The sequence below is a fragment of the Anolis sagrei genome, chromosome 2 (assembly GCF_037176765.1).
Source record: "Anolis sagrei isolate rAnoSag1 chromosome 2, rAnoSag1.mat, whole genome shotgun sequence".
Lineage (NCBI taxonomy): Eukaryota > Metazoa > Chordata > Lepidosauria > Squamata > Dactyloidae > Anolis > Anolis sagrei.
In genome coordinates this window covers 39120260-39143224 of record NC_090022.1, presented here as the reverse complement: position 1 = coordinate 39143224, position 22965 = coordinate 39120260, and the positions used below count along the sequence as shown (strand labels likewise).

General features: G+C 36.6%; 1 protein-coding gene across 17 annotated transcripts in view; it reads left to right on the top strand.

Moving 5' to 3' along the window:
* FOXP1 (forkhead box P1) overlaps window positions 1–21879 on the top strand; it is a 612918-nt gene extending 591039 nt beyond the window's left edge. For all 17 annotated transcript variants that reach the window (XM_067463468.1, XM_060766355.2, XM_060766354.2 and 14 more), the window contains 3 exons: window positions 719–788; window positions 6948–7114; window positions 16524–21879. In XM_067463468.1, coding sequence (XP_067319569.1) covers window positions 719–788; window positions 6948–7114; window positions 16524–16668 — 382 coding nt within the window. In that variant the 3' untranslated portion in view covers window positions 16669–21879. The remainder of the gene's footprint in view (window positions 1–718; window positions 789–6947; window positions 7115–16523) is intronic.
* Window positions 21880–22965: the final 1086 nt, after the last annotated feature.

Below are 22965 nucleotides of genomic sequence, written 5' to 3'. Positions count from 1 at the left end.
GAAAGGAAATCACCTGTCCTTAGAGGAGATTACACACTATGTCTTTAGCATAAGTCACTGCTCTTGGAGAACTTCTTTCTAGAATTCATGTCTAAAAGGACAGTGTCTTATGCAGGAAAAGAGGATGTAGGTTATTTGTGAAGATGGACAGTTCTTACATTTACACATTCTAAATATTTTGGTATTGTGCTTTTGCATGTTAAAATTCAGGAAATAATGAGCTTGTTTCAGCTAAGAAACAAATCCCAAGAATGGAGATGTTGTTTAGTCATTCATCTAGTTTTCCAACTGAGAGCATCTGGGGATAGGAGAACATTAAGTTACCCAATGACATTGGTTAGGACTGTTGGTTTCCTTTCCATGGCACCAGGAAATAAGTGCTAGTTCGTAGGAAAGACCCAAGTGATCACTTCCTGCTCACATAATTAGCTTTTTCAGATATTCTCTCAGATATGTAGAAGCGCAGAGAACATCTCAAAGCTAACAAAGTTTTGAGAACAGGAGATACTGTTTGTTGTAAAAACTGAAATATAATGGAAGTATCTTAAATAATCAGTAAAGATGTGGGCCGTTAATACAGTTGTGAATTTGATTTAAAGGTCAAGGATGTGAGGTTGGTTAAAATGTTTACTGTGTTTTTGTGGAGTGCCTTCTCAAAGCACAAGATTTGGTTGCCTTTAACCTTTTTTTCTCTCCTAAATATGTCTTCTTTGCACAGAAACCCTACACTTATTAAAAACATGCAGACCAGCCACACCTACTGCTCACCTCTCAGTGCTGCTTTACAGGTAAGATTAATGAGTGTGGCAAATATGCAACATAGGCGTGTGTGCCTTCTCTACTCGTTTCAAAATATATTAGCCTTGCTCTAATTAGATATTAAATTTTAATTCCGTTAAACTTTTTTCTTAAGTGCATAAAGCATCATGGTCCCTGGAGGCAAACACATATCAGGCTGCTTCAGCATTAGCTAGATGCTTAGCATTTTGAATATTGTGGCAAAAAATTAAAAGTTCACTTATTAATATTTATCAGCAGTATCATAATTTCCATCCTCTTATTTCAGAATTTCACTTGAGGCAAAAATACCACAAGTGTAATTACTCTAGCACAGTTATTAATGTGCTGAATGATAGGATACCATGTCACATGACCTTCTATTGTTCATTGCTTTAAAGGAAAAGCACATCTCCCCTATGTACATGCATACACATACGTGCACAGACACACAAATATTTCTGTCAAGAGGCTTTCACATGCATGTTTCCTATTGTTACATAGCTATGTCAGATGAGAAGAGAAGAATTAAAGGTTAGGTTTGTACTGCAGATGTAAAGAATTTTCTGGGAAATATTTAGATAGTCTGTATCATGGTTTAGTGTGTGTGTGTGCATATATATAAATAAACTTTGAAACATTTTATAAACATGTAAAATAGTAAAATGAAATGGTTCCATGTTCAACATTTCTATAAAACATTTTAAATAACTAGCCTCTTTCATATGTTTGGTATAAAATTTGACATAACTAATAAACCTTTCTACGGTTGGCAGTGTCAAGAGAGATGTGTTCAGGCTTCCTCTAGACTGTTTTTCAGCCACTCTATATTAGCTTTATTTTTGCCACACACAGAAGAGACCGACAGACTGCGATCCACAGTTTACTGAAAAATAGATATTTAAAATAATTTACTTCGTCAATATGCAGGATTGTAGCCAAACTGAATTGTTTATATACCACAGCATTACAGAAGGGTTTACTGGACTTTAAATTTTACTTCTAAATTAAGGGGCAGATTGATTAAAAAGGAAGTAACAGCCTACATTACTCCTAATTACTTCAGTTTATGTAGTAACTTCTGAAAAGCAAATGAAAGCATGTGTAAATGAAGCAACTGTAAATATCATTCATTAGGATCTTATTTTCCCTTGAGTCTTGTGAAGTTTTTAAAGCCATGCTTCCATCTGTGGAATAGTATTAAAATTACAAGCACATTTTGCATTCATGAAGCTGAAAGGCAAAAATGAAGTGATCCAGCATTCCTTCAGCTTCTGTTAGCTATGTGACTAATTTCAATTAATATGCTTATCATACGGAACAGTTCGTGTTTTAGTTCTAAAACATGTGTTGTTGTCGTCATTTCCACCCACCCCCTCCCCGAATTATGTGATAACGTAACAGTAATTTCTATTCTGTTGCACTTCCGCCACCAAAAAAGAAACCTACACACAAGATATCCAGTATATTAAAAGGAGTAAGAAAAGAAATCTAGACTAGTTATAAAGTCAGTTCAGCACTTTTGATCTTGTGTGTCTGTGTGTCAGGAATGACTTGAAAAACTGCAAGTCACTTCTGGTGTGAGAGAATTGGCCATCTGCAAGGACATTGCCCAGGGGATGCCCAAATGTTTTTGATGTTTTACGATCTTTGTGGGAGGCTTCTCCCATATCCCCGCATGAGGAGCTGGAGCTGACAGAGGGAGCACAACCCGCTCTCCCTGGATTCGAACTGCTGACTTATTGGTCAGCGGTCCTGCCGGCACAAGGATTTAACCCGTTGCGCCACCGGTGGCTCTTAACAGTTGTGATAATTAAAAGCACATTTTTAACCAATTACCAGTCAGTTTTTGATAAGAAAGCGGTAAAACCAAGCCACATACATACACTGCTCTTTACTTGAGACAGGGACCAGTCTTGTATTCCATGAAGTATTATTAATTTTACATGCATGGCCATATGAAGATTCCCCTTTCATTATTAACCTCAGCTACCTGTCTCACAGATCTGGAAAAAAACATCCTGGTTTATTTTAAAAAAAATGACTTCAGTGTTTTTTGACAGTTCAAACTTTATAAAACACTTTTTTTCTATTGGGCAAAAATCAAGAACTTTCAGTGATTTGAAAATATATATAATAATAGAAGCTGCTCAATAGAAGGAAATCTCCAGTTAGCTAACACTGAGCCCACTTTTTGCTCTTTCCACTCTCAGTTGCATTCACCTCCCACATTAGCATCACTGTTTGGATTGCTACTAGAAATACAACTAATTCGGCCTATCACTTTGTACATTTTGTTAATAGATTTTACAGTATGTAACAACTGCATCTTGTAGGTGTTGTCAACCATTCTAATTCAAAATCAAAGAGACCCCTCTCTGCTCAATGGGGTATCTCCACCTCTTATTTTACTTTTTGCCCTATAAGTGAAACGGTTGTCTTCCAAACTAGTTTCTCAGAAGTATACCATCTCTGTTTATAGTCATCCTACTGCCAGCTTGTCACGAGCTTTTTCAACAAACAAAAGTTCTACAATTGATTATTACTCTGATTTCATACAAGGATGAAACAACTGTTAGATCTGATGGCATGCTTCACCTGATGGAACATAAAGTGAAGCAGTGAGGATGAATGAAGATCTCCCACAGTCTCCTTTGATTAGTTCTGTGTTATCAAGGGAGAAAGCCTTCTCCACTGTGCCCCCCCCCCCCCCCACTTTGGGACTCGCTACCTAGTGAGATTAGGCAAGTCCCCACCCTAGCACCCTAGCAGAAAGATCTAAAAACTTGGCTCTTCCGATGTGCCTTTGGAGAATGACCATTCAACCCATTTTGTTTGTTTCCATCTACAGTTGTCCTCATGATGCACTTTCCCCTGTCCTTAATAAAGGCCAAACCCCACTGTTCCCCCTTCTTGGGCTCCTTCCTCACAAATACACTTTTTTTATTCCTAACTCACCCGGGATTTTAACATTTTATCTCATGCATTTGGCCCGTGTTTGATTCTTATTATGTTATTTTGCACTGTTTATTTTATTTTGTTACCTTATGTATTTTGTTTTTCTGTTGTTTGTGTCTAACTTTGCTGTATTATTTTTGGGCTTAGCCTCATGTTAGCCGTCCCGAGTCCCCTTTGGGGAGATGGTGGCGGGGTATAAATAAAGATTATTATTATTATTATTATTATTATTATTATTATTATTATTATTATCATCAATATTGTGTTTAGACCATTCAGTTGCAAACAACAGTTTAGTTCACAAAGTCACAATGTTGAATTGTTTGTACTTGTATGATCCTTTCATAGTGCCAAAGTCATATTGCAGATAGTTCTCTTCCAGCTCTCTAAAACACTACTATTCATTTTTACTCAAAGATAGTTCAGCCTGTAGGTATCAATCCAGTGACTTAGATGCATGCTAAGGAGAAATGTAGGAAGCAGTGGTGGTTTGGACATGCAAGTTATTTTTCAGAAGCTCTTTTGCCAAATCTCTGCACTGCATCCCCAGCTTGATTTGTTTAACAATACTTGGATGTTTGGGGAAGTTCTCAGAACAAAAACTTCTGGTTTGTTGTATATGTCTTAGGATCACAGCCCTAGAAGATTTTAAATTCTTTTTAAAGCATTAGAATTTCTAGATTAACATTACTGATCAACATCTCAGAATGGTGCCATGGGATGCTCCCCTGTTGCTATCTATCTAACTTCTTCTGTATAGAATTTGTCCATTTGCCCACCTGTGGTTTTAGAGGAGGAAAAATAGCAGGTGCTTTTCCTGTTCTGTCTCTTCCCAAATAAATTACTTTACTGCAATTACAAGTTATCTCTGTGGTGGGAAGTGCGTGACTCATTATTTCAGAAACTGCAGGAAGCACGAGTCTTATGTTCCCCACTTCATCAAAATTATTTTTCTGCATCTTGAATAAAAAAAGATTAATATAATCCTCTTCATTAGAATGGTGTTTTGATTGCCCTGGATAGAAATAGGGACAGTGCTTCAGGGAGGGCAGCTAGATAGAGTAAAAAGGCAAGATACGCTTCTTCAACTACCCTGCAATGGCTGAATAAAACCTGTAGCCACTTTTGCTTATTAAAATGTCAAAAATTAAAACATCATTATGTTCAGCAAAGTGACAGCAGCTAGGATAGGAAAGTAACCTATCCAAAAACGCATCTCCTAGAGTTTTACAACAAATATACACGCCATTGGATATGTACTATATTGCTATATTGGCCTCATTTTGAGAAGGAACATAATTTAAATGTTTGTGCCCTTCTCTTGTGATTTCATCCTCTCATTCCGATAGGTTTCTTGTTAAGGTACAGTGTAGAGGCCGCCAAGAGACAAAGTTTGGATCTTTCCAGAAGACACAACTTTGTAATAATGATGTGTTGTGGCTATCCAATTGCAGAGTTTCTATTGTGGGAAGTTTGCCCACGCCTGGCCTATAACATTGTCAAGTTATGTGCTGCTCCATCTCAAACTCGGCCTTGTTTCAAATCCTTTTTAAGAATGTGCTTTTTTGTTGTTGCATCTCCTACACTCACTCAACTGTTTATGCATCACAAAAAGTGAATAAAAATAAAAGTCAACCTCTACTCTTCATCTCTTTCCTTGCATTTCATGTGTGTGCTTATGCCACATTTAACACTGCAGCACACGTTTCTGTACCCTCTGTTTTTCTCAACACTCACCACTGAGACTGATGAATAGAAAAGTTCAAGAATGTTTATTGATGATAAGATGCTTAGATACTATTCCAGGTGAATAGTATTCTTCAGTTATATCTGGGGAGTCTGCTTTTATGGATAAGGCTTCTTGGAAAATCAGTTGCCAGGCACTTGCTTTCAGTTTTAGTTCTTCACGTTGTTAAATAACAATCTATAGATTGACATAGGAATGAAGGAAACATTAATTTTAAGTACCGTGTTTCTATATTTGCATTGCATAAAAACAAATACAAGAATGTGATTACCAGTTGCTTTGTTTTCAGTAAGTCCTGTTTGGGTAATATTTTCAATATGAAAAGTGCACATCTCATTTCGACATGTATTTCTCATTTTAATATGGACGTCTTTACAACTCAATAGCAATCTTCTAGACTAGAGAGTTTGAGTTTACATTTGATGTGCAACGTAGTAGCCTATAATGGAACGGAGATGCAACTATTTGTGCACTATTTACATAGAATTGTAAGAGAGCCCTAGCACAAACTACATCAAGCTGAAAAAAGATTTCATCAAAGCAGATGTCACAATAGACAATATGAATATGGAAAACAATGTTACCATAATGTTAGCTAAAATATTTTGTTCTCACCATGTAATCCAGTTTTCATGAATTACACACAACAGAAGAGATCAGAGCATCTTCCAGAACAGCTCCTTCTCTTATAGTTCAAGATCCTTTTCATATCATTCCACTTATTGATCATCATTTCAAACTATTAACCCCCAAACTTTCATGCATTATCCCTAGCGTGCAGTCATGTGCAGACACATTCATACATGTGAAGAGATCATGATTATGATTATCTTGTTTTTATTTCCAAGAGTGGGACCCAGTTAAAAAATAAAAATATGTTAAAAACAGTTTAGCTAAAACAATGTAGCATCATAGTATGCCCTAAAAGGAGAACCATAATATATTTCAATGCCAGATGTACCTGAATAATGGATGGAACAATTGGCTACCCCCCCCACCCCGCTCCAAAATCTTGACTCAAGCTTTAGCACAATAGACAATACTTCATTGTTGAAAATTCTGATAGTTCAAAGTCTGAGCCTTAAAATATGTTAAATCAACTTCTTGTGCTAGTGCAGAGACAGAGCATAAGTTTTTCATTCTTCCATGGTTCAGGGCAAAGGGTATGATCACCATCACCTTATGCTGCCATTTAAAGAAAAGAGAAAAATAGGCAAAACCATTTAGTATGACATTTTCCTGCATGATCATATGAATAGTTTCTTGTGTAGATGACATTTAGTTGTAAAGATGAAATTGTTTTTAGATAAAAAATTTAGTTATGTGAAACCTTAGCACTTAATTAAAAAAAACTGATGGTGTGGTTATGTAAATGGAGCATGGTGTGCTCCTTGGAGTTGGCCTATAGTGCATGTATGAACACGTGTTCCTGTGGATCCTCATGTCTTGTTCCTTAACTTGACAGGCTTCAATGGCTGAGAATAGTATACCTCTGTACACTACTGCTTCCATGGGAAACCCTACTCTGGGCAGTTTAGCCAATGCTATGCGGGAAGATCTTAATGGTGCAATGGAGCATGCGAACAGTAATGGGAGTGACAGCAGTCCAGGACGGTCCCCTATGCAAGTAATGTAAGTACTAGTGAATGTTTCTGTTTACATTTTAATTTTGCCTCCCTTCTCAAACCCCAGGAGCTATGTTAAAATAATAATACAGTATTAATATTTTTTTCTTATCCACCTCTCCCCATGGCTCTTAAGGCTTCAAAGGAGTACATGTGCCAATTTGAAGGAAAGGAATTATCTCTGGTTTACATGATAAAGCAACAGTGATCGGCTCAATTCAGTCCAAAAACCTTGTCTACCTAAGAACTTTGTTATTTACCATTATGTTTAACTCTAAGACAAAACTGCTATCCCCCAATAGTATTATTATTTTTAATTCAATTTCTACAATTTGGAAACATCTGGAAAGATGCACCAATAGCTATTAACAACAAAAACATTAAATGTGCTTGTCTGGGAGTTGTTAATTATGGGTAAAAATATGGTGGAGTCAAATCATCAAAGAGGCCTTCGGTTTTATCTACTTGTATGGAAGCCCTTTAGGTTTCTGATCATGTTCCAATGGGTAATATCAATCATATATCAAATCAAAAATAGCATGTCTTTTTGTGCAGAAAGCAACTTTTCTTACACATGAAACAGCACTTACTGCCCATAAAACATTGCCTCCTCTGCTGGTTTTTGCATGGAAAAATAGTGGAATTGTGTATAGAATGAGCTCCAAAAATCAGCATGTACTACATATCAAACATTTCCACACAGAAATTGTGTTTCCTACAATAAAAATGCTATGTAGAAAAATGTTCTTTCTGCATAAAACCATGTACTAATTTTGTGCAGAATAAGTCTGAAGCTGTGAATAGTCTTGAGAAACTTCATGCTTTTCAAAACCCTTCCTGTAGAAGGAAGAAAATAGCTAGAATTACTTGTTTATTTTGAGAACAAATTTTAGGAGAAAGTTACACATGTATCAGTTGAGTTTGTTCTTTCCTTCAGATTCATGGTGGGAGAATGTGGGGAGAAATGTAAGGTTTTCTCACATATGTGATTTTGTTTAGAAGGCAATGGAACAAATCCTGATTTGTTCACTTTCGAGATGGACAGTTAGTGCAAATGGCAACCTGTCCCTTAAAATGTGACAGCAAAAATATTGGTCCTCTTGCCAAGAGATCACATAGCCAATTAATAAAATAGTTAAAGGAATTACTTTGTAGCCCTTGTACTTCACAGAAATATGAATAAGGCTTTGACAAAAGTAGGTCTAAATCAAAAGGTAGGAAAACATTAACCTAATGCCACCCTAATAATTAGTTGTGAAGGTAATTAGCATTTAATGGTTTTTAAAAAGTTTCCCACCTGCATAATATGTTGGGCAGGGGGTAGAGGAGAAAGGAAATCTAAGGCTCTTATTACTTTGATATTTCAGCATTTTAAATCAGTGCACATTATGCTTTGAAAAAAAATCTTTAAAGATGGCAACATTCATTTTTAATTAATAATTAATTTGAACATTGTCTTTTACCATTTACTTCAAAACATTTGAATGTGTTTAGCTTTCAGAAGAATTGTTTGTGCAGTATTAATTAGCATTCCCAAAGCAGAATGACATGACATTCTTCTAGAACTATTTGAATGAATTCCTCTTCAGGCAATGTGGGGGCACAAATACTTTTGCTTCACTAGTTTCAAATTTAGGAAAGTTGCTAGGATTTGAATTTTTTTCAGGAGTAAAGCATCTGATTTTTGCCAAGCACAAGTTATTCAATTAAGCTCCTTAAAACTCATTTGGTTTAAAAACAAAGTTTGGTTTTTTAACATTTAAAATTAGAACAGTGGAAAAGAGTTAGGGGAGCAAAATGTAGCAGCCAATGAATAACTTGTAAGAGAGCTGACAGATTTTGATATCTGTAGCCAACAACATGTTTCCATTACTAAATTGCATCAGAATAAGAGATACTGTAGGACACTACTCTACTGCTTATTTGGTGTTAGAAAACTGATTTAAATATTCTTGCAAGCACAAATTCAAGTTCCTGTTTTCTATAATGAGAACTAGAAAGTTTCCATTTTAAAGATAAGTTTTCAAAAGCTGTTGTTAAGCACTTAAAAATACCTAACATTTTGTAAGTGCCTTCCTGACTTTGAAAAAGAAATACAATAACTGCGTTCAAACTCCCAGTCAAATAAATCCAAAATACTCCAAAATCAAATTTATCCACAAATGTGACTATGATACTTGTTTTCAGAGGGTTCAGTTTACACAAGAATTGTTTTATTCACATTTTTTTTAAAAAAAACCCATTGTGTATAAAATTAGTTTCAAGCTATGTGAATAAGGTATATATGAAATAGAAATGAATTTTTTGTTTATACTTGAAAGTAAATCTCCAAGAAAACTCATTGCATACATATTTGTAAGTATAGATATTACAAAATCACAAATCCAAAACACTTCTGGTCCCAAGCATTTTGGATGAGGGATGTTCAACCAGTCGATGTTTCATTGGGATTCTGCAATAAAAGAACATGATACACTTGTATACTCACTGCTTGCCTCAGTCCAAAATACCTCCATGCATGGTCACTTAGAATAACTTAGGGCCACAGTTCCATGCACTACAGGGTTTTGTTTGTTTACTCCAGGCATCCTCAAACTGCGGTCCTCCACCTGTTTGGGACTTCAATTCCCAGAATTCCTGACAATGGAACAAGCTTGTTAGGGCTTCTGGGAGTTGGAGGCCCAAACAGCTGGAGGTCTGCAGCTAGATGCCTGGTTTAACCAATCAAAAGATGCTGATTTTCTGTTTTAGTGCATATGTTAATTTTCTTACTGTATGTATGTATGTATGTGCATGGCATCAAATTGCTGCCTTTTTATAAGGTCGCTCTGAGTCCCTCTTTTGGGGTGAGAAGGGCAATATATCAATGTAGCAAATAAATTTTATTTGTCGTGTCAGGGCAACCAGTCAATTGTATTACATTTCTAACGAAACAAAACAAACAAACAGATAAAATACAAAATTTGCTAGTTTGGTAGTTGATTAAATGTCCTTTGACCAATATCTGGCCACTTGGAGTGCTTCTGGTGTTGCTGCAAGAAGCAACCAGAAGCAAATAAATAAATAATAACTATTTTTGTATCCCGCCTCTATATCTCCCCGAAGGGACTTGGAGTGGCTTGCATGGGGACAAGCCTGATCAACATAGTTAAAATATAACACAAAAATGCATAAAACAGACAACAACATAACACAGTATAAACCCACCATCAAGCAAACAACCAATGGCCTGAGTAATAAACAATTTCTGGGCTTGGGTGAGCGACTGGTGCAAATCAGTTGTCAGGACTGTTGGATAAAGTGCAAAGCCCAATGACAAAATTAGGGATGGGGGGCAATATGAAATAGAACACTATGTCTCTAGGAAGGGAACAGTAGTAAAGTGCAAGGACTAGATTTTGGGTCATAGCTAGGGGCCAAAAATTATCTGGGGAACAGTCTAATCAAAAGCACAGAGGAACATCCACATTTTTAGATCTTTATGGGAGGTGGAAAGGGTAATATACAGTCATCGACTATATCATCTACAGTGATATAATAATAAACCTTTGGTATGAGCTTCCCTATACTAATTTTGTTTTTTAAGGAGGAGCTGATTGTTAGAATTAAGTATAATAGCCTAAGCATGGAGCAACTGAGTTACTTTATACATTAGATGCATAATGAGGGGATGATATGCCCAATGATTTATGACAGAAATGTTGTAAAAATCTAAAAATGCTTTAGGATTTTTGCCTGTCTTAAAAATAACATGTGAAGAGATGCTATTGATTTATCATACAGCCGTCACAACTCTCAGAAATATCCTTGATTCCCCAATTGTGTAGATATTTGTGGAATCATTTTTATTTTGTTTGAAAATTCAGTAAGATGCTAATGGAAATTCCTGAGCATTTATATTAAACCTGTATTTCCAAGCTGCATTGGAAACATTGCAAGGTTCTGTTTGTATGTGATAAAAGAGCTGGCTAGTATAATGGAAATCCAGCACTCGATGCAGGCTGTTACATAATAGGCAGTTCTCTATGCTTTTAGATTGCAATTGAGTACCTCTTACAATGGTATTTTTCTTTTGCTTAACAAACTACATTTCACTTCCATAAGGAGATTGATTTTTACAGTGATGATAGACTGGAATAGATCATGCCTTTAAACGTCATCACGAACTTTAGGGAGTCTTGTTAACATAACAACTGAGGAAGTATAACACTCCTGCTGAAATCTTATTGCTGTTTCTTCCTTGCGTTTTATGACACCCTGAAATGCTTGCTGCCTCACCCTTTTCTTCCACTCTTTTGAAACATTAGAAAGTAGTCACATAATTACAGCTTGGGGACATAACACTTTCATCCTGACATGCTCCAAAGGTAGTCACAAAGCAAATGTTCCCATGCTGTGTGCACCACTAAAACACGGTGGCATTAAACAACAGTCAGCTTTATTAAATACTCTTCTCTTCCCAGAGTGGACAAACAAAAGAATTACTCAGATGTGAAAAGAAGGGAAGTTTCACTCTTGGAAGTTATTTATAGTTAACCCTTTCCGAAGCAAGAAGCATGTAATCTAAAAGGAATGGCAGGACAGTCTTGGGAGTAAGGAAGAAAGAAAACAGCTTTCCTTTGAGTTCTAGTGTTCACCTTTGGCAACTGCTTCAGTTTTGGCTTTTTCTTTATCCCTTGTTGTAAGAGGATTTGAAAAGTCTTTTTATAGAAAAGTTACAATCAGCGTGTAAAACTGAGAGGCGCTTTCAATACCAGCAGCACTTCAGATAAACTGGTCCTGAATCTCCGAAGGATATGGGTAATCACTGAAACATGTACTTATTAGAATGATCTAAAATGGAACTCAATAAATTAGCAAAATGTTTTGGCTTCTGCCCTCTTCAGTGGATGAAAACAAAAAAAATGAAGTTTATTTTTGTTTTATATACAGTTTAATTTTCCTTGTAGCAACTGAATTAACTTCTGTTTGAATGTATATGTTTTACAGAAAGAGAGAAAGAAATATATGTATTACATTCCTGCAAAAACAAATCAGTTGCTCAAAGCAACTGATTTTGTTTAATTTCTGTGCTGCCTTTCTGCAAAAAAAGGGGGACTGAAATGCAAAACGTATATATAAATGGATGGTATAGAAGCATAAAACATGTTATAAAACATACTTTTAAATTCACAGTCACTAGAATATGTTTATAAAAGCTAAGAGGGGCAGCAAAGATAAAAACTCAAGAGAACCAAACTAGCACTCACTTGATAAAATTAAACAACACAGGCAGATTATTAAGAGGAAAAAGTCTTTACACGCCAGCAGAATGCAGATAAAATGGAAGTCATAAAAGAAGCTTCCTCCAATTTTGAGCAGCTTTAGACTGTCAGAGAGCCATGAATAATTCTGTGCCTGTTTATTTTTACATGCCTAAATAGGGTCCTAGTAAAAATTACCCAGAGAAGGATCATGTTTTCAACATTGTTATATTAAGCAAGCAATGACTTCCCACTGACAGAGTTTACTCAAAGTAATGCGTAGCCCCATTTTTCCACTCTGCTTGTCTGTTGTGATGGAAGGAACAGTTAGATCGGTCACTGAAGAATAATGCCAGGGACTTCAACAAAATAGTGGGCAGTGCCTGCAGCCCTCTGTGTTAATTTTCTCCAAAGGAGAGAATAAGAAAAAAATGGATCACATTCCGATGTAAATATCAAGAACTAACTTTTTGGGAGTGGAAGAGGAAAAAAACTAAGCATTAAGAACACATATAAGCAAATCCCTACACCACAAAATAGGGGGAAATAGAAGCAATTCATTAAAATATTCATTTTAAAATAATTGCTTGGACAGAGATGGCTCTCAGCTTTTTGCTGACTGACTATGTAGCAGGTGTTACATGAATGTGGTGGGAGGCACCAGCAGCTTGTGATTGGAGCCAAGAAGGTCCCAACGTCCTGCTGTGAGCTCCTTTCCTAAGATCAAGATCACAGACCAGCAGTAATAGAAGTCAGTGATGGGCTATTCTCTGTCAGTGATGGGCTATTTTTTTCTGCTCCATCATAGCAGGTATAACTTTTATGTTTACTGTGTAAATGTGGGCGTGCCCGACTTCATAACTTCACTGAAAACAGATGAACATTGGAGTTGGAAATCTGTCAGTTTCAAGAACTTTCACTTCATTCCATGGAAATGTTTGCCAACATGGGCACATTTGAAAAATGTTTTTTTCTAATGCGTGAACCTAAATATAATTTTGTAAGTGGGGCCATTATGTCCAGTGGCACACCACTTTTGAACATTTCATGAAGAAATATTGGGGGGTGGTCTTCTTTAGAATATATATTCTTCACATAATTGGTATAGAAAACCCTGGAAGGCATGACAGGGAGGAAGTCTGCAAAATGTGAGCTGACAGACCTATCTATAGAGCTGGTAGCTGTAATGGCAATGGGGCTGTGGGTCCTCTCTAGGTTTTATTCTAAACCTCAAAAAAGCTATCTGCTCCTTTAAAGTGAGAAATATCAATGTAGAGCATCTTCACTGTCCCACTAACATCAAAACCACTAGCGGCTACTGTGATTTTTTTTAAAGTGTTATGGACCAATGCCAATTCAGAGCACACCCACTGAAATGAAAATACCTTATTGGCTTTACTTAGTGAAAGAGTTGAATGGGATTTCACCCTACAGTCCTGTCATATCCTTTCTGTTCCTTGTCTCTCATTTCTCACTGAATCTCTTGTAGCAAATATATAAAAATTTCTTGTTCTTCATGTGGTTCTTTCTCTTTTTAGTAATAGCATAGTATTTATTTATTTATTGACCAATGTCTTGCCCCTTTTCCCCATTCTTATTTATTTATGCAAAGTGGGTAGCAGAAACCAGTAGTCAGATTTGAAAGAACAATAATCTACACCATAAACTAATATATGTAACCTAATTATGACAATTTATTTTTAAGTAGAAAAAATAATACCAAACAGCTAAAGAGATTAAAAAGCTTGCTGCAAAAGATTTGCCTGCACCCAGCTTCTTAGCAGCTTTCAAAACACAATCACAGTAGCTTCTTATTGATGGAGAAGCTGGGTATCATCCTTGCAACAGAAATAGTTTGCTCTAGTTTACTCATATAAAGAGCCTCGGATGTTGTGTTTAGTGCAAAATTATTTCATGCCCAGTAAGTGACTTCATTTAAATTCAGGAGAAACAGATCAGGCATATGAAAACCATGGGGCAAGTTGAAAAGTCTTCCTGCATCGATGCAAGTTCTGTACAAATTAGTAATGAAACTTTGTCCTCATATTGGGAGAAAGATGGAATATAAATCAGATGTTTTAACACCTAAATTCAAGATCAGTCTTGATAGAGAAGAGCCTTAGTAAAGTGATCACAGAATATACAAGGCTGTTTTCAAGGATATACCTTAGTTGTTATACTATAGTTGTTTCAATCACTAAAACGTAACATCAGGTGTCTTAACTTTGTTTGAGGTGTTTACTGTGTATTTTATTGCAACTTGCTAGACCAATTTATTATGATGTAGTTCATGCTTCTGTGATGGTTTTGTATATTAAATAAATGCCGCAGCGAAAGGGCAATTTTCCCCTGATGGTCACATGCAGGATAAGCTGTAGGTTCAGGCTGATACCTTCTGTAATCTTTCACTCAAGAGTCTAAAATGGAGAAGGGGGGATATAAAAGATCTTCTTAACTACTGGTAGTAGACTTCCTACATCTGGAGACTTTCAGGCCGTCACCAGTATTGACAATCACAAAGTTGGAAGTCTGAAATGCACACCTTGAGCCAGCATTATCATGTGGCTTGCTTTTCTTTGGCACACATACTGACCCAGCTCCCACTCACAATGCAAGTGTTGTTACCTATCAGGCAGCTGGAGTTCATTAATATGATAGCAGGCAGAAGTTTATTTTTGACTTCCATGTTTGGGTATTTCTTGATCCACTAGGGAGTTCAGGTGAAGACTGTATCATTCTCATCCAGTCAGAATGTGTAACTGTTTTAACCCAGTTGAAAGTGAAAATTTATACACTTGATACTTGTCCTTATGACCGTTGGTTTTTAGATTTTGCTGACTGCAGTGTTCGATGTTGTAAGCTTAAATTCTGATTTGAAAACTGTCTTGAACTATTACTTTGTTTCAAGGGATTGCCTTAAACATCAATTATTTACAAATAATTTCCTTGGTGGGTTAATGTTTACAGGATATTGCCAATAAAATCAGACTTCCCTTCTTAAAGTCTCTTAAAATACTACTTTCATGCAGGGGTATTTTACATATCAAAAGCTACCCAAGAACAAGAAAGGGGAAGGTAATTTGTATTTGTAAATGGGTTTGTTGTGAATATGATTTACGGACAACATTTTCAATTGTTATCATGCCCGTTTTGTATAATCAACCCTTGTTCCCTTGTGGGTTATACACATGCTATTCTGTAATGAGAAATTTGGCAGATCTCATCTCTTTAGTGTATCCTTAGTGCCCACCACGAGCTGAGGATCATGTTCTGCCTTGTTTACAGCTGACAGTGTTATTATTCTCATTAGGACTCTGCTTTCTTATCATATTGTTGTGTTGATCGAGCCTTTTTCTCTCCGTTTGTATTTCCTGGCAGAGCTTTTCTTCCCTTATTGACAGTTTGTAAAAATATGCATTAATTTGGAGTTTAAAGCATGTATCATGGTGTCTCTTTGCTGTGTTTGCTTGAAGTTGATTAATGATAGAACCTCACTTGGGGTCGTCCTCTGGAGACTTGCCTCACAGGTTCTGCATGTTAACTAGAAAAGCAGAACACACAGTAACCGATGATTAGCCCAGCCTCCAGAAGCTCAGTGGGCTGATAAACCACTGTTTTGCTTTACAGATGCTTATTTCATTTATTTATCTGAAGATTGTATTAATCAAGCTAATGTGTCACTTGAGAGTATTTTCTCTAAATCCCATGAAGAAACCATAGGCAAGACTTTTTCTTCCCCATTGAAACACAGTGTTCTCAAGCACGTTGGCAGGTTTTCCCCCATTCTCTTTTTGCAGCCAAGTTAATAACTGCAGCGTGACTTATATTTGTGACAAAATAGAGGGGGTGTCTGTACTGTACTGTACTCCGCAATAATAAGGGAAAGGGAATTTTCAAACATCTTGAATCTTTTATCCTTTTTTATAATTGCATTTCTGCCAGCCATTATTACCATTTGGTTGAATAAAATGTACTTTAGGTCTTCATATATCTTAAAAAACAAATCTTAGTTTTTCTGGTAGATGACCGTTTTTGATAGGTGTTTATAATTATGTAATATGTGCTTTTATTTTTTTTTAAATGAGAAAATGTTTTAATTGTTTGCAAACCTTTCTTACTCAAACAGCTAAGTTAATCCCTCGCCAAAACATCCTCTTCTTTGTATCTTTACAGGCACCCTGTGCATGTCAAAGAAGAACCGCTAGATCCAGATGAAAATGAAGGCCCACTATCATTAGTGACAACAGCCAATCACAGTCCAGAGTTTGATCACGACAGAGATTATGAAGATGAAAATGTAAATGAGGACATTGAATGAATATGTCTGTACTTGTGTCTCTGCAAATGAAGCTCACGGGGATGGAGTTTTAAAAAACGTACTTCAAAATTAGCTGTGAAATCTCTCCCCGTTATTGTACAGTCTGGAGGATACACTTGGTCCATGTTGACAGCTATGAAATATGTTAACTCTTAGTGCCATCACAAGTATCCCATTTGGGAGTATTTTTGATTTTTCTACTTTTTGTTGAAAAAAACAAAAACAAAACAAGGAATTTGTACTCTGTGCATTGGATGGACTTGTTTGGTACTTGGGATTCCCTCTCACAGTCGACATCAGTGTTGTAAATTCGTTCAACCGATTGATTTATACACACTTTGGCAGCAGACTTTGGACTGCAGTTCTTCCAAGTTTGGGACACTGAAGACATCAAGCTGAGCATGTACACATAAGTTGCATATCAAGCCTTTCCCCAGATTTTAAGAATTCCAATGGACAACATATTTGCACAGTATCGCATGTTGTTATCACTGCCTTTACTTTTTTTCCTTTGATTCCTGTTGGGATGGGGAAGTCCTGATATGTATGTGTGTATGCGTGCATGCGTGGGAGTAGGGGTGCGTGTGTGCATACGGAAGAGGGATCAAAAGAACATTCTCCCAATTTTTGTAGTGTATAGCTTTGATTCCCCCCACCCGCCCCCTTCTCCTATGCCATTTTAAGTTCTGACCTCAGGCCTCAACTGGCCAAGGCCTTTTGAGGCTTAATGTTTTCTGTACTTTTGTGATGAATGTTAATAGGTGTGTTTATTATACAAAGATGAATGTCCTTCGAATTGTTTGTAGTTCTTTTTCTGCCATTCATTCCAGTTTCCTTTAGATGCCATCATATTCCATGTTGGGCTATTATGTCCCCTTCCCCCCTCTCCACAAGAAAAAGTTCTCAAATGCTGCTGTTCACCTGTGCAAAGTTATCTTCTAAAAGAAAAGAAAAAGAAAGACAGTACTGCAAGAGTGAGAATGAAAAGCAAACCAGCATAGAAGGAGCATAGACTATTGTTCACAATTCATTCCACAGAGCAGTATATATTGTCATCATGGTTCAAATGTTTGTTTCTCCGGTGTCTTGCTTGGTTGTTTTTTGTTTGTTTTGGTAGCAAACATGCATATTTGGAAACACATAATTTAATAGCGCGCACACAGACATGAAGATACATGGTCCAACAGAGTTTATTTTTTTCTTTGCTACTTAGCAAACACTTTTGGGTCTTGGAATAGTTCCGAAATATTTACCCATCTCTGTTTTTTTTTTTTTTCAAATTTTACAAACAGACATTAGGTTTGGTGATTCAAAAAGTGTGAGGATTAATTGGTGGTATGTGTCTATTTGAATATATTATAGGTGCAGGATCCCACCCATTGGGCAATCAATAAGGCTCATGTTAATATTTTTAACTGGGCAGACTCTCTTAATGCTGTTATGGTCATTACATTGTATCGCATTGACCCATATCAAAAATTAACAACCTGAGATCTGTGGGTGAATGCACTGTAGCAAATTGCAGTGTTCTTCATGACAAACGTGGGCAGATAGCTGTTATTAAAATATCGGTACCTCTTTATCACTGGACATCTACACACTGTCATTCTCCAACCACTTCTCTGTAACCCACTTATTTATGTCAAACTATAGCTTTTTGAGTTCAAAAGCTTTTCTAATCTTAATTTATATTCTGCTTTGTACCCTCCCCCCCCCTAAAATTACCAAAGATATTACACAAAGGTAAATTATGTTCTCTGTTATATGCTTTATCTTATGAAGCCAAATATCCTCTTATTGTTGATCAAAGGAGGTGTAAGAATTTAGAAGCAAGGGTCAAGATATGGGCTACGGCTAACCTGAGAAGTAAAACTGCTCCTTTATTAGAGTATAATTTAGAAGACCAAGTAGATGGCTGAACCAAAGTTGTTGTTTTAATTTTGTGTTCCTTTACAGTGACCAAATGTATTTCTGTAAAGAGGCAGCTTTTTTGAAAGGCTAAAACTAGGGAACAGTACTAAGTGAAGGGAGCAAATAAGGGCAGCATTTCATCTTGGAAAAAGTATGAGGATAGTCTGTTTTGCAGAAAACCTGGAGTATCCTACAAAAGGGCAATTACATAATACATAGAAGAGCTCTCACAACTTAAAACTGAACCATATTGTAGTATCACAAAAAAGGGTTTATATGCTTTTGTTTGGCCTTACAAAACTATTCACTTTTGTTAAAAGCTTATAATGGCATTTTTTTCTTTTTTTAAAAAAATGAGTTTATCTGTGCACATGTTCTTAGAATGATTGTGATTGTTGTTCTGTTGGGATTGTCCCCTCTATGTATTTTGGTCAGCATCTTTCAAATAGAAGAACATTCCTATCCCCTTCAAAATGTTGGTACCATTCAAATCAGTGGGAGATTTGCCATTTACTACACTGGATTGAAATTGTTTTTGCTTTTTTGGGCTGGCATATATATTGAGATATATCGACTCATTCTAATTCCCTGAATTCTTTTCTTTTCTTTTTTTAAGGAGGGCAGTCTGTGGTCACCAGAAACATTTTAAATCAAATTGTATTGAGGCAGCTCCATGATGCACAATGGATAGCTTGAAATGATCCCATCTAGCTATCATGTTTTTTTGTGCTCCAAAACTGAGTGGTTTTGCTGGTTAGCGTGGTATTCAGAAAGGGGATAAAAACCTGGTAGATTAGTTCATTCTCAGCATGTGTAGCTAGACATGAGTAAAGATAACAGCATGAGAAACTGTTAGTACGCATACCTCAGTTCAAACTGTTAGGGAATGAGTAAATAAAAAAAATTAAAACTACATTTCACTCAGTTGCACTTAGTTGTATGTCTTGCATGCATAGTCTAAAGACTGTAGCAAAATAATTTTTAAAAGAAAATAAAAAAATTAGACTTTCCATACTTTGCAGGTATCGCTGCCCTGCAGAAGAACCAAGAGAAAAATCTCAGGCTTTACATCAAGCAAACTTCGCTATTTTTTACAAATTTCTGATTCTGTGTCCCTTTGGATAATAACAATTGTTCCTATAGGGTGGGGTTTATTATGTTGTACATATATAGCCCAATGTGTCTCTGTGAACCTTTTTGTCTTTCAGCGGGTGGGGGAGGGCAGGGTGGCGGGGAAGGAAAAGGGCGGGAGGGAGAAGGTCCTTTTTTTAAAAAAAAGAAAATCGTTCCTGAAAAGGAATAAATGCATACCTGTTTGTCAAAACACCTTTTGCTTTTTGTGCAACTGCTTTATATTACCTATACTTTTAAAATGCTTTGAGAAAAAAAATCCTACTGTATGTAATGGAATTGCAGAATATGCTGCACATGTATTTTGTTTAGTTATCCTTGCTTTAAGACTATTGGATGACATTTGCTGACCTGTGGGAGAAAATCCCAAACTCTTTGGTTTTGGCGGATTTTTGCCCCCTTTCAGTTTCTAAAGTGTAACATAGTTGATTGATGATTTTTTTAAAAAAAATAATTCTGTTATGGATCAAATCATTTTTGTACAGTTGTTTTTTTGTGTTGCTGTTTTCTTTTTTAAAGTTTGTTTGGTTCCTTTTGTTTTTGAAATACTACTTTCCCTGGCCCTTCTGTTACCCCCTACCACTGCCTGCTTCTGGCTGTCTTACGGGAAAAAAAGAAAAAGAAAAAAAGTTTTAAAGATGTTTTCTCCTGCTGCAGTAAATACTTTGCATGATGAATTCCAAGGTCACACTTGCTCAAAGTTTATCAGTGAAGTAGTGATTAATAATGGAGAGTGTCAAAATTATTGAATTTTTGTATAAAAGAATACTTTACAAGGTGCCAAGATGTAAAGACAATTTGTTACATGTTTTTTTTTAAAGAAAAGCGTACATTATGAAAGTAGTACCATGTATCAGGTGAACCTCCGTCAGGAATGAGTCAAAAAGTCTACTTTATCTACCCACTGAGCATTCTTTGCAACTCATCAGGCTCTCTTTGTTTGACTTGCTGTGAGTTCTGGTCACCTCTTGCCTGGTAGCGCAATGGGTTAAACCTTTGTGCTGAAAGGACTGAAGACCGACAGGTCGGAGGTTCAAATCCGGGGAGAGCGCAGATGAGCTCCCTATGTCAACTCCACTTCCCTATGCAGGGACATGAGAGAAGCCTCCCACAAGTATGGTAAAACATCAAAATATCCAGAGATCCCCTAGGCAACGTCTCTCACACCAGAAACAACTTGCAATTTCTCAAGTCGCTCCTGAAACGAAAAAAAGTCTTGCTTTGAAGGAGGGAGCAAGGAGTCTTCCTTACCAAGTGAACTCTAAAGAGCCACTTCTTCTGCATTTGCAGATGCCAAATGGTGCTGACTGTCCATGCAGTTCATCCACACAAACTCAACAACAGGCTGCAGTGCATCTCCCTTAGCGGCCCCTTTTATCTAAATTAAGATCAAACCACAGACAGAAAACTAGAAGGGAATCCATTCTATTGATTCAAGCAAACTCAATTCAAATACTTTTAAAACCTACTGGATTTCTTCATTGGAGTCAAAGCAGAAGAAAGGGGAGGGAAAGAAGCAAGGCTTATCTTTAAAACGAAAACCCTTTCAGAGAACCCAACCAAACTAGCCATGGTTGGATAGTTAGGGTGGAAAAGTAACAGGGCAAGATGCGATTTGATGAATAATACAGATCATTACATATTTTATATCTCAAAGTTTTAAAAGAACTAAATTATTGTAGCTTTCAGTATGCTGACGAGTTACATTCCTTATAGCATGGATAATACGTTTTAAACTTTTGGAAAGCTTTTGGTACCTTTTAGTTAACACAATTCAGATGGAATTTTTAGATGCCACAGAAGATATCTCTCAAATCCTAAGTCTTAAGAATCACATTTACAGACTATTCTACATTTTTCAATAAGCAAGCCCAGGGTAGGGAATGAAAAGAGAACTATCTCTTTCCCATCAGCCTTTATGAAAATGGTACAGTCCAGACTGTTAGCATGGTGCTTCATGTGTATGTGCTGCCAGCAAATGAGATTCTCCATTTGACTTTATTTTATTTTTTAGGCATACAAGAAACTCATTCCTTACATCCACTGTATTTCCATCATTCCATGTCTGTTGATGCAGACAATAAAATGTTGTGTAGTCAGTACTTATTACTGACATTATAGCATTCTCTAATGCAATAAAAGTGCTGGTTGTTCACACTGGTGATAACATGTTGCCATGGGCTAAACGTTTTTGCTTTCCCTGCGTGCTGGTACTGCCCTTGAAACACTATGCATCCACCAAATTGTACACATGGAAATTCAGCATTTGCCATAAAGCCATCCATACTCTCACGGGAGTCAGAGGAGGAGGTTTTGTAGAAGCTATTGTCCTTCATCACAAGGTGTATAGTTTTAAAGGAAAGGAATTGAGCAAGTAAAAGGTGCCAGACTTTATCATGGGAGAGTATTGTAACTGTTGAGAATGTACAGACCAAAACTTTATTTAGTCAGCAATTATATACACATTTACATTGCAGCAATCCCATTGAACAGAATTATATAAAATCTATGGGTGGTGTCTTGGAATTTTTACCCTAAAACCTGAAAATGTTCATAACTTCAAGGATCAGACATCAAATGTTTTAACATTTTCCAAAGCTTAACATCACAATTGTGCTTGGAATTGATGATACAGTAGAGTCTTGCATATCCAACCTTTGCTCATCCAACATTTGTATTATGCAATGCTGTCCTCCTGCTGCCCGGATCCACAGCTTTTTCAATACATTGCAATATTTTGGTGCTAAATTCATAAATACAGTAATTACTAGATAATGTTACTGTGTATTCAACTGCTTTTTCTGACAATTTGTTGTAAAACATGTTTGGTGCTAAATTTGTAAAATCATAATATAATTTGACATTTAATAGGCTTTTCCTTAATCCCTCCTTATTATCCAACATTTTTGCTTATCCAATGTTCTGTTGACCCATTTATGTTGGATAAGCAAGACTCTACTGTATTAGCAAATCCCCCTGGGCTGCTTCCAGAGTTAGAGCTAAAATGTGGCTTCTTCACATGATAGACCACCTGAAGTTCTATGGGAAGAAAAGCTTCCAAACAGATCTAGGTAATATGTTGTCGAATGCTTTCGTAGCCGGAATCACTTAGATTCTGTGAGTTTTTCGGACTGTAAGGCCATCTTCCAGTAACATTATCTCCTGACGTTTAGCCTGTATCTGTGGCCAGCATGTTCAGAGGTCTGAAGATGCCAGCCACAGGTGTACACTAAACGTCAGGAGAAAATGCTACTG